Here is a 12,208-nt window from a genome sequence, read left to right as displayed (position 1 = left end):
AAATGAAGCGAATACATCGATTCTGGCATAAAAAAATCTATTCTAAAATCATAAAAATCACGATACATCGGTGGATCGATTGGTTTTCCCACCCCTAATAATTAACCAAAGTTTAGAACAATTTAATATAGGTTTGGCTTTATTTTCAAGTGTTAATATTCATAATTGACAATCTTAGAATTTGGACATTTCTGCAGATGTATAATAATAATAATAATAAGTAGGGATACAATGTGCAGCATCTTGTCTCATGCAAACGCAAACCTGACGAACTACAGGAGTTTGGGAGGGTAAATATTTGATATTGGTAAGAAACGAACAGTGATATTAAACTGGAGATGGTGTTTATCGAACGTGTGGTCGATGTTCCTTGACTGTGTCGTCACATCTTTGTGAGTCTGGCTCAGACGATGAAGCTGCTGAGGCTGAGGAGGAACGTGGTGAAGCTCTCTCTCTACAGACACTTCACCAACACGCTCATCTTCGCTGTCATAGGTACAACCAAATAACTCGTTTGTCTCGAAGGTTTTTGCTGAAACACATTTCAACGTCTTTAAAACTTGTATATATATATGTGTGTTTTTCAGCGTCTGTCATCTTCATCATTTGGACCACCAAGACCTTAAGGATGTCTAAATGTCAGTCTGTGAGTACTCAACCATTTTCTGTGAACTATGTCGGAGAAGTTTCAGCGGTAAAGCTTCTCAAACTCTTCTTGCATGTGTTTAAAACATTAATTTCTTTTTTTTTTCAATTAATTTAAAAGATGAACATTCATTGGTTAAATTGAGAGGCGTTTCTATTTGAAAAAATATATATATATAACAGAATAGAGATGGACCCGTCTTTTAATTAAGGAAAAGAGAAATGTTAAAAAAAAGTCAGAAAAGTGTCAGAAAAATGTTTTCAAAAAATGTAAAAAAAAATGTCAGAAAAATGTTTTCGAAAAAAAAAGTTGGAAAAATGTTTTCGAAAAAAAGTCGGAAAAGGTCAGAAAAATGTCAACAAAAAAAGTCAAACAAAAAGGTCAGAAAAAATGTCAAAAAAAATGTCTGAAAAATATCTGAAAAAAGTCAGAGAAATGTTAAAAAAAAGTCAAACAAAAAGGTCAGAAAAATGTAAAAAATAAAGAAGTCTTAAAAACGTTTTTTGAAAAATGTCAACAAAAAAAGTCAAACAAAAAGGTCAGAAATTTTTTTTTAAAAAAAAGTCTAAAAAAAGTTTTTTCGAAAAATGTCAAAAAAAGTCAGAAATATCTTTTTAAAAAGTCTTAAAAATGTAAAAAAAAAAAAGAAAGTCAGAAAAATATTTTAGAGTAATGTTAAAAAGTCAAACAAAAAGGTCAGAAAAATGTAAAAAGAAAAAAGAAAAGTCTAAAAAAAGTTTTTTCGAAAAAAGTCCAAAAAGAGTCCAAAATATCTGAAAAAAGTCAGAAAAATATTTTGAAAAAGTTAAAGAAAAATGTAAAAATAAAAAAAAGTTTTTTCGAAAAATGTAAAAAAAAAGTCAAACAAAAGGTCAGAAAAATGAAAAAAAATAAAAGTCTAAAATTATTTTTTTCGAAAAATGTCAAAAAAAAAGTCAGAAATATCTTTTAAAATATCTTAGAAAAAGGTAAAAAAAAATAAAGTCTTAAAAAAGTTTTTTGAAAAATGTCAACAAAAAAGTCAGAAATATCTTTTAAAAAAGTCAAAAAATGTCAAAAAAATGCTTTTTTCGAAAAATGTCAACAAAAAAAGTCAAACAAAAGGTCAGAAAAATGTCAAAAAAATAAAAAAAAAGTCTAAAAAAAGTTTTTTCGAAAAATGTCAAAAAAAGTCAGAAATATCTTAAAAAATGTCAGAAAAATGTAAAAAAATTTAAAAAAAAGTTTTTTTTCGAAAAATTTCAAAAAAAAAAATGTCTGAAAAAAGTCAGAAAAATGTAATAAATAAAAAAGTCTAAAAAAAGTTTTTTCGAAAAATGTCAAAAAAAAAAAAAATCAATATCTTTTAAAAAGTCAGAAAATGTCAAAAAAAAAATGAAAAAGTCTAAAAAAAGTTTTTTCGAAAAATGTCAAAAAAAAAAAAAGGTCAGAAAAATGTCAAAAATAAAGAAGTCTTAAAGTTTTTTTGAAAAATGTAAAAAAAGTCGAACAAAAAGGTCAGAAATATATTTTAAAAAAGTGAGAAAAAGGTAAAAAAAAAAAAAGACAGTCAGAAAAATGTTTGAGAAATGTTAAAAAAAAGTCAAACAAAAAGGTCAGAAAAATGTAAAAATAAAAAAAAAGTCTAAAAAAAGTTTTTTCGAAAAATGTCAAAAAAAAGAGTCAGAAATATCTTTTAAAAAATGTCAAAAAATAAAAATAAAAGTTTTTTTTCGAAAGATTTCAAAAAAAAAAAATGTCTGAAAAATATCTGAAAAAAGTCAGAAAAATGTAAAAAAAAAAGTCTAACAAAAAGGTCAGAAAAATGTAAAAAAAAAAAAAAAAGAAGTCGGGAAGGTGGAGCGTGATGAGTCGAAAGATGGTGACGAGAGGTTAACGTCGCGCTGCCGTAAAGTGTTATGGGTGCCGTTGTTATCCGAGCCGTTTTGCGAGTACAGTATCGGGATGCACCGATACTGGTATCGGTATCGGTGCATCCCTATTGCCAACACACAGCCATAATATTTCAACTCCCTTCTTCTAATACATTTTTTTAATTTTTATTTATTCTCAGGCCAGCGGAGAAATAAATGTTTTTTATCTTCTGTCTTTTTTCTTCCTGTAAATGACGATTTTTGTAATGCTTTTGAAGTGTTTCCATTAAAATTCTCTCTCTGTCTCTCTCTCTCTCTCTGTGTGTGTCGGTAGGACTGGAGGGAGCTGTGGATAGATGACGCGTTCTGGCGCTTCTTGTTCTCCATCATCCTATTGGTCATCATGTTCCTATGGCGACCATCAGCCAATAACCAGAGGTAAGGGGGGGCTGCTTTCTTTGTTTTTTTACACACTTTTTCTCTTTTTAACTGTAAAATAAAGCCGGGTTTTCTCTCTCTCTCTCTCTCTGTGTGTGTCAGGTATGCCTTCAGTCCTCTGTTGGATGAAGAGAGTGAGGAAGAGGAGAAGGAGCCCATGATGAACGAGGCTTTCGGTCAGCAACCTTCCTCTGACTCCCTTGCCTCCTCTCCTTCCTCACCTGTTGCCTCCTCTCTCAAATCCTCAGTGCTCTCATTTTTTATGTATTTATTTATATATTTATTGAGCTCATTAGGGACGCTCAACATCACTCAACCAGTTGTTAAATTATCAATTTAAATTATATGCATCATGGAAAGTCCTAAATGTAATGTGTAATATATATTATATATATATAAAATCTAATAATGTAATGTTTTTTACTCCTGTGTGTCTCCAGAGGGGATGAAGATGAGGGGCGTGAAAAATGAGACCAACGGTTCGGCAAGAGCAAACAGAGTGGTGAGTACCAACAACAGCAGCCGTGTTCAATGAATTCAAACTATTCTTGGTCTTCAGCAACCTTTTACTTTCATTTATTCTATCCAAACTGATTTGATATGTTATTTATAGGGCTGTCAATCAATTGAAATAGTTAATCGCGATTAATCACACATTTTGTTTATCTGTTCAAAATTAACCTTAAAGGGAGATTAGTCAAGTATTTAATCCTTTTATCAACATGAGTGGACAAATATGCTGCTTTATGCAAATGTATGTATATATGTATTATTGTAAATCATTTAACAACACAAATCAATAACAGATATTGATCCAGAAACCCTCACAGGTACTGCATTTAGCATAAAACAATATGCTCACATCATAACATGTCAAACTGCAGCCCAACAGGCAACAACAGCTGTCAGTGTGTCAGTGTGCTGACTTGACTATGACTTGCCCCAAACTGCATGTGATTATCATAAAGTGGGCATGTCTGTAAAGGGGAGACTCGTGGGTACCCATAGAACCCATTTACATTCACTGATCTGGAGGTCAGAGGTCAACGCAGCCCTTTGAAAATGGACATGACAGTTTTTCCTCGCCAAAATTTAGTGTAAGTTTGGAGCGTTATTTAACCTCTTCATGACCAGCTAGTCTGACATTTTTCAGACTTTTTTTTTAACATTTTTAGACATATTTCAGACTTTTATTCTAAAAAAATTCTGACTTTTTTGGACATTTTTCAGAATTTTTTTTGGACAAAAAGCCTCACACATTCACATATCTGAAGGTCAGAGGTCAAGGGACCCCTTTGAAAATGGCTATGACAGTTTTTCCTCGACAAAATTTTGCGGAACTTGGGAGCATTATTTAACCTCCTTCCTGACATGGTTGGTACCGATGGATTCATCAGGCTTTCTAGTTTACTATGATACCAGTATCCTCACTCTCATCAGCCCGCTACGACCTAAAAATCACAAGTTGCGTTAATGCGTTAAAGAAATTAGTGGCGTTAAAACGAATTTGCGTTAACGCGTTATTATCGCGTTAACTGCGACAGTCCTAGTTGTTTTCTTTAAACATAGAAAATCATTAGTTGGATTGAACTCAGTCATAAATTCTTGAAGGAGGAAACACACATCAGCTGACTTTGTTGTTGTTTTTCCAGGATGAGGATCTGAAATGGGTAGAAGAGAACATCCCTTCATCTATGGCGGACGTGTAAGTCAGCATGTTGGCTCTCATTATAGCGTATCAGAAATGATCATAAAGGAATATTATTCAAATCTGATGCCTTTCCTTCCTTCTCACAGCGCCCTGCCCCCCCTGCTGGACTCTGATGAGGTAAGTCGTCTTTCTTCATTATTTGGCACTTAAAAAGGGGGTAATCTTGAAAATCTGCTAACAAGATGAGACCCACACATTTGTTTATCATATTTAACATGGTTGGTACCGATGGATTCATCAGGTTTTTTGTAGTTTCATATGATACCAGTATCAGACTTTTCTTCTGCCTTTCTTTCGGACGTTTTTAGACCCTTTTCAGACTTTTTTTCTGACATTATTTGGACTTTTTTTCAGATCCTTTTTGAACATTTTTCAGGCTTTTATTCAGACATTTTTTGCCTTTTCAGACCCTTTTTGAAAATTTGTCACACTTTTTTTCGGACATTTTTCGGACTTTTTTCCGACATTTTTCGACTTTTATTCGAGCATTTTTCGGACATTTTTCAGAGTTTTATCGGACATTTTTCAGACTTTATTAGGACATTTTTCAGACTTTTATTCTAACATTTTTCAGACATTTTCAGACTTTATTGGACATTTTTCTGACATTTTTCTGACATCTTTTCACAAGATGAGACCCACACACTTGTTCATCATATTTGTAGTTCTGATTGTGAGCAGCAGGGGGTGGCAAACAATCAAGGCAGAGAGCAGCTGTTGCTACGGTTACGTCACACTGTTTATCCTCTCCTCTGTTGTCATGGCGAGCAGAATAATGTGACTGCTTGTGTGTGTGTTTGGGATGTTAGTGCTGCTGCAGCCATTAATGATCATCCTGAAGATTAAAAATACAGAAAATATAAGAAAGCAACATAACAGAATCTCTTTTAACACATTATATATATTTAATATCTGTTTGTTATTTAGTTTGTCTTCTGTCGGCTGTTTTTCGTACCATTTTCCAAATTATTTACTCTTTGATCTCCGAGCCGAGCCTTTTTTTAAATGATCCGACAATCAACGAAGTGCCTCTTATGTAGAATCAACTTCTTATGTAAGCTGCCGTATGAACACTGAGAGATATTAAAATACATAGAAAGCATTAAGTATTTCCTTTATGGTTGTAAGCGGTGAAGGATGGAAGAGTCAAAGAGGACAAAGGAATTTAGATCGGCTCAGATTAAACCATTGCTTCCTTCAGATCCATCAGCCGTTCTAGGAATTAAAGGTTGTAGCAAACATCAATGATTTTTAACACGCGAGTGAGCGCTAACAATGTGACAAATCTCCCTTATTAGATGATGATATTAAGTGGAAATGATTGCCTGAAACGCCCCTACTATAAGGCAGATTATGTAATGCACTCTTGTTATTTAAGAGGTAAATTAGAGAGAAATCTTGACCCCAACCTGCACATTATCCCCTATAATGACAAATGATGTAATTCATCACCACTAAGGAGGGAATTAAAGAGAAAGTGCTTTACCCTGCCGCCGCCTCGATGCTCAGATATGCTCTCAGTGTTATTAACCTGGATTCTGATAGCCTCGCTCGCCATCCCTCATCCTGCACATGTTTTAGCTAATACAGACACTCTGATTTAATTAAGCCCCTTTTTTTTTAGAGGGGAATGGGATGTTCAGCGGTAGATAAAAAGTCAACAGTAGATGTCACATAGAAGTGGTGTACATCATCTGAAAGCTGGGAACCTGAAGATTAATTTGAGATGCAGCTCAGCACTGTGTGTCAAGAAATAAACCATCCTCATGCTCTTTTATGTCTCATAAGTTGTTGCAGCAATTTTTCTGGGTTGATATCATTTGTTTCACAGATCTGGTGCTAGAATTTAACAATTTTTTACCACTGGAGAATTGATAAAAATTATCAATAATCCCTCCAAAATACCACATTAAGACACCAAGACCTTGAGGAACACCAGAGAAAAAGACATGCTGTGATTTGGGATCAAAATCTTTTGGGACATTTGGAGATTTCTGCAAGAAATTGCATTTTTTCGACGATTGGATGTCGAGCACTTCTGTTATGTAAACTGCTTAGTTGCTCAATTGTTAATCTAGCTAGGAAAGCCATCCAGCCTCTGAATGCTCTAGGTCTCTAGTCTGATCCATCCATCCTCTGAATGCTCTAGGTCTCTAGTCTGATCCATCCAGCCTCTGAATGCTCTAGGTCTCTAGTCTGATCCATCCATCCTCTGAATGCTCTAGGTCTCTAGTCTGATCCATCCATCCTCTGAATGCTCTAGGTCTCTAGTCTGATCCATCCATCCTCTGAATGCTCTAGGTCTCTAGTCTGATCCATCCATCCTCTGAATGCTCTAGGTCTCTAGTTTGATCCATCCATCCTCTGAATGCTCTAGGTCTCTAGTCTGATCCATCCATCCTCTGAATGCTCTAGGTCTCTAGTCTGATCCATCCATCCTCTGAATGCTCTAGGTCTCTAGTTTGATCCATCCATCCTCTGAATGCTCTAGGTCTCTAGTCTGATCCATCCATCCTCTGAATGCTCTAGGTCTCTAGTCTGATCCATCCATCAGCTCTACAGCTGAAACATTTCCATCTAAAACGGTGAATTACTTTTGCAACCAAGAAGCACAGCGAGCTTTCCTACAGACCAGACGTCCTCGTTAAAACTGGACAAATTGGCTTCTTCGTGTCGAATGTGATCTCCTCTGTTTTGAGGTTTTCATCCATCATGTCTCCAACAACAAAAGGAATCGTCTTAACAGTGTCGGCCTCCTCGCTGACGGTGGGGGGGGGGGTGAAGGAAAGGGTGATTCAGAGAGTCTGAAACACTGAGGCGTCAGACTGCCACTGATTAAAGATGGAGGGAGAGCAGAGGGGAAGAGGACAGTAACAGCAGTAAACAGTGGACCGCATCAGTCACCTCACTTTGAGCATCCACCAGGAAACATGAATATATTCATCCCTGAGGTCAGACAGAGGTTTCTGGAGGGACATTTTAAACCTGCAGAGTTTGGGTTTACAGTCAGAGACGCAACAGCAAACATGCTCTCTTTCTTAAAGCTGTAGCATGTTCGTTAATGGAACATGTTTTTTAACATTATTATCATTTGAAAATTAACTATCAGGAGCTTCTTGTGCAAACAATGACAGACTTTTTCCAGAGAGATGTTTGGGGGTTTTCTATGCCAATGTTTCCTTTTTCCAACGAGCGGACTGTGGGTCCAGAACAAGCCCCCCAGGAAGAGCGGCGGTCGTCTATCCAGACTTTTGTAGTGGCCAAACGGCGGTACTGCAACTTCCGTATCCGTCACGTGATGCCATTGGGCCCAAAAAGACTTTTTCCCATAGACTTCCATTGGGAAAGAGACGTCTGTAACTCAGAGGATCTTTTTTTTTTTAGGTGAATCAATTTCCCAGTATGAACACTCTGATAGTCCTTATTTAAATCATTCAGTTTTTAAAGTTGTAAAACGCACTAATAGCTGAATCCAGAGTTATTTCCCTTCCTCCGTTCATGTGAATGAGACCCAGACCGAGGCTGGAGCGCACGCCGTGACGACGCCGTGACGTTGGGATCCCGTGACCGAGTCATGTGACCGAGCGGACGCTACTCCGCCAATCCTCTCGGACGTGTGCTTTCAGTCGCACGCCGTAGCCTACTTCTTGTCTTGCTTTGCTTTCGATGACATCAAGCTCGCTCTGGCCCGCGCTCTGCCCCTATGACCGATTTATTTTTAGAAATTCTTAATTTTATATTTTATAAAACAGAATAGGGGCAACAGTCTGGAAAAAGGAATGTTTTTCTGTTCTTATCCAAACCTGGAAATTACTAAAATCAAATTCCATACTTTTCCATACTGCGTAGGAACCCTGTACAAAGGAGAATACAACAATAGGCTTTACCATGGTGGTTATTTAAACTCCGCCGGTGGGCCAGGCCGCTATTCTGTCTATCGGAGGTTATCGCAGGCTGGGTTATCAAGCCAGAGGGGAGATACTGGAATCATATGAAACTAGAAACTAGGGAACTAAGAAAACCTAAGGAATCCATTGTTACCAACCACGTCATGCTAACTTGTCGGGAAGATCGCTAACTAACGCTACGAAGTTGGGCCAAATTTTGGCGAGGAAAAACTGTCATGTCCATTTTCAAAGGGGTCCCTTGACCTCTGACCTCCAGATGTGTGAATGTAAATGGGTTCTATGGGTACCCACGAGTCTCCCCTTTACAGACACGCCCACTTTATGATCATCACATGCAGTTTGGGGCATCAAATTATTATTCACCATTAATTATAAAAAATAAATAAATAATTCTAAAATGACCTTTATTGTTATACACAATTTCTATGACTGAAAAATGTCTGAAAAAGTCTGAAAAATGTTCGAATAAAAGTCTGAAAAAAGCCTGAAAAATGTCTTAAAATGTCAGAAAAAAAGCCTGAAAAATGTCCAAAAAAGGTCTGAAAAATGTTCGAATAAAAGTGAAAAATGTCCAAAAAAAGTCTGAAAAATGTCTTAAAAAAGTCTTAAAAAAGTCTGAAAAATGTCCGAATAAAAGCCTGAAAAATGTCCCAAAAAAAGTCTGAAAAATGTCCGAATAAAAGCCTGAAAAATGTCCAAAAAAGGTCTGAAAAATGTTCGAATAAAAGTCTGAAAAATGTCTAAAAAAGCCTGAAAAATGTTCGAAATAAAAGTCTGAAAAATGTCCAAAAAAGGTCTGAAAAATGTTCGAATAAAAGTCTGAAAAATGTCTAAAAAAGCCTGAAAAATGTTCGAAATAAAAGCCTGAAAAATGTCCAAAAAAGGTCTGAAAAATGTCCAAAAAAAGTCTGAAAAATGTTCGAAATAAAAGTCTGAAAAATGTCTAAAAAAGCCTGAAAAATGTCCCAAAAAAGCCTGAAAAATGTGTGAAAAAACCCCTGAAAAATGTCCAAAAAAGGTCTGAAAAATGTTCGAATAAAAGTCTGAAATATGTCTGAAAAATGTCTGAAATATGTCTGAAAAATGTCTGAAAAAAAGTCTGAACAATGTCTAAAAAAAGTCTGAACAATGTCCAAAAAAAGTCTTCCAGGAGAGACTTTAAATGATAACACGTCTCCTTCTTTTCTAAGACAGCCACCTTCGAGTGTTTAGAACCAGTTTCTAGTATTATTATTGTTGCAACGTTTCTCAGTACGATGGTGTGTTTTCTGTTGCAGGAAACCTTGACGACTAAGTTTGAGATGTCCAAGATGGAGTAAAGCAGAAGAGGAAGGAAGGAAGGAAGGGAGGGAGGGAGGGAGGGAGGGAGGGAGGGACGGACGGAGGGAGGGAACATGGAAGTGTTTGGAAAACCGCGAGTCTGGTAAACAGACGTATAAATGATTGTGTCGGTGTATACAAGGTGCATTAAAAGAGAAGGATGGCTGATTAAACACGTGAGGAGGGATAGAAGAGCTGATGGATGGAAGAGGGAAGGTGTCTGTATGTGATTTAACCCCTGACTTTATGAGCTTTGTAAGCCTTCATTGTACAGAACACTGGGAGTCAAATCCATCACAGCGGCACACAGATTCTTTTTATTTTTATTGCCTGTTTGTATTTATATTTCTATACAGTATATTTTGACAAATCTTGATGCTAACGAGGTTCTCTGCTACAAAGCGGCTTCTTTTCACCGTTCGCAAGCGGAAATTTTGTCTCATCGGACATTTTGTGTGTGTTTTTTTTTCACTGTTCTGTTGCCACGACTGTTTGTTGGGTTTTGTGGAGTTGATACTTGTGATTGACGAATATATAAACTGCTTCTCTTACTTCTTGGAGTTGTGAGGTTTGTCATCGCTCCGTATTGTTTCAGCTTTGGTTCCAGTGTAATTTGAACCATTAAAACTGTTGACAAGTGGGATAAGTTCACACAGACTGTGTATGAAAATGATTTTATTTTATTGTTTTACTCTGTCTAAATACTCCCCTGGCTTCATTATTGGCATTTCACGTCACTTTACGCCTATCTCCCGATTCTATTCTATCACGATACTTAGGTGCCGATTTGATATTTATTGTGATTTTTAAGTATCGCGATTCAATATTAAGATTTATTGTGATTTTTGTTTTAACACTAGACTATGGGAAAAAGTTGAATCATCCACTTCTAGGGACTTTTACTTTGGAAAATATCTAAATGAATCCAGTGAAAATGTTTGATTTTCAGCATGTATGTAGTCAGAGATGTCCTGAAGTCAAATATATCAGTCATTGTCAGGAATTAGTTATTATATCCAGCAACCCAAAAATCAAAGAATAAAGACATTTCCCTCAAAAATGAATGGTATTTTCTTTTTAATTTATAATGTTTTATACTTCTGCTGACTATAATCCATCAATCTTATTTCCATAGATGTATTTTATATATACAGTTCCCTTTGTTAACACCTTATTTTGAAAAGCGGACGTAGTCCCACGTGTCTACTTCCTCTAACTTCTCCAAGGTGGTCTCTAGCTCTCCCGTCAGCTCCGTTCTCTTTATACATCCATAGATGAGGAAGTAGAAAACGTTGGAGGGTCGTTGTGGATACGACCTGCACCCTCACATGTTAGATCCAGCGTGGTAAACACTACACATCCAGTAAAGGATGGAAACACTTTGGGTTTCACACATTGACAGGAAAAGCAGAGCTACACAGAGCAGAGCTAAAGCTGCATGCTAACTTCTAAAATAGGCCAAAATATGTCCGAAAATAAGTGGGAAATATGTCTGAAAAAAGGCCGAAAAAATGCCAACGTATCTACGAAGTATGGCCCAAAAAATTCCCAAAAAAGAGCGAAATATGTCCGAAAAAAACCTGCCTAAAAAAGGCAGAAATTTGTTCAAGCAAAAGTCCGAAATATGTCAGAAAAAAGGTCGATATATGTCTGAAAAAAAGTCTGAAAAACGTCTGAAATATTTCCGAAAAAAATGCCTGATGATGAATGCCCCGATGGAGCTGTCCATGGATAGATAAAGAGAACGGAGCTGACGGGAGAGCTAGAGACCACCTTGGAGACGTTAGAGGAAGTAGAAAGGGGGGACTATGTCCGGTTTAACAAAGGGAACTGTATACAAAATACATCTATGGAAATCAGATTGATGGATTATATTCACCAGAAGTATAAAACATTATAAATTAAAAAGAAAATACCACTAATCTGTGAGGGAAATGTCTTTATTCTTTGATTTTTGTGTTGCTGGAAATAATAAATTCCTGACAATGACTGATATATTTGACTTCAGGACATCTTTGACTACATACATGCTGAAAATCAAACATTTTTACTGGATTCATTTAGATGTTTTTCAAATTAAAAGTCCATAGAAGTGTATGATTCAACTTGTTCCCCTTCGTGGTTTAGTGTTAACAGAATAGAAAAAATATCAAATCACAATACATATGGAATCAGGAGATATCGTCCCAGCCCTAACCTTCAACGTCTCCGTGGTTTGCATGAACGTACAATGCCAACATTTGTTCCTGCCGACTGGGCTGCACACAAACATGTCCACTTGCAGTATCCGCTCATCCACATTACTCCTGTCCCGGCCTCATGTGTAACGTTT

The 12,208-nt window shown here is 36.3% G+C and overlaps 1 protein-coding gene across 2 annotated transcripts in view; it reads left to right on the top strand.

The window, feature by feature from the left end:
* LOC141771087 (transmembrane protein 87A) overlaps positions 1-10,940 on the top strand; it is a 28,578-nt gene extending 17,638 nt beyond the window's left edge. For both annotated transcript variants that reach the window (XM_074641011.1, XM_074641010.1), the window contains exons 14-21: positions 389-495; positions 588-646; positions 2,834-2,937; positions 3,040-3,113; positions 3,378-3,439; positions 4,590-4,642; positions 4,735-4,765; positions 9,834-10,940. In XM_074641011.1, coding sequence (XP_074497112.1) covers positions 389-495; positions 588-646; positions 2,834-2,937; positions 3,040-3,113; positions 3,378-3,439; positions 4,590-4,642; positions 4,735-4,765; positions 9,834-9,875 — 532 coding nt within the window. In that variant the 3' untranslated portion in view covers positions 9,876-10,940. The remainder of the gene's footprint in view (positions 1-388; positions 496-587; positions 647-2,833; positions 2,938-3,039; positions 3,114-3,377; positions 3,440-4,589; positions 4,643-4,734; positions 4,766-9,833) is intronic.
* The last annotated feature ends 1,268 nt before the right edge of the window (positions 10,941-12,208 follow it).

Source organism: Sebastes fasciatus, chromosome 7 (assembly GCF_043250625.1).
Source record: "Sebastes fasciatus isolate fSebFas1 chromosome 7, fSebFas1.pri, whole genome shotgun sequence".
NCBI lineage: Eukaryota > Metazoa > Chordata > Actinopteri > Perciformes > Sebastidae > Sebastes > Sebastes fasciatus.
The sequence above is the reverse complement of the archived record's forward strand: the minus strand, read 5'-3'. Positions and strand labels throughout refer to the sequence as shown.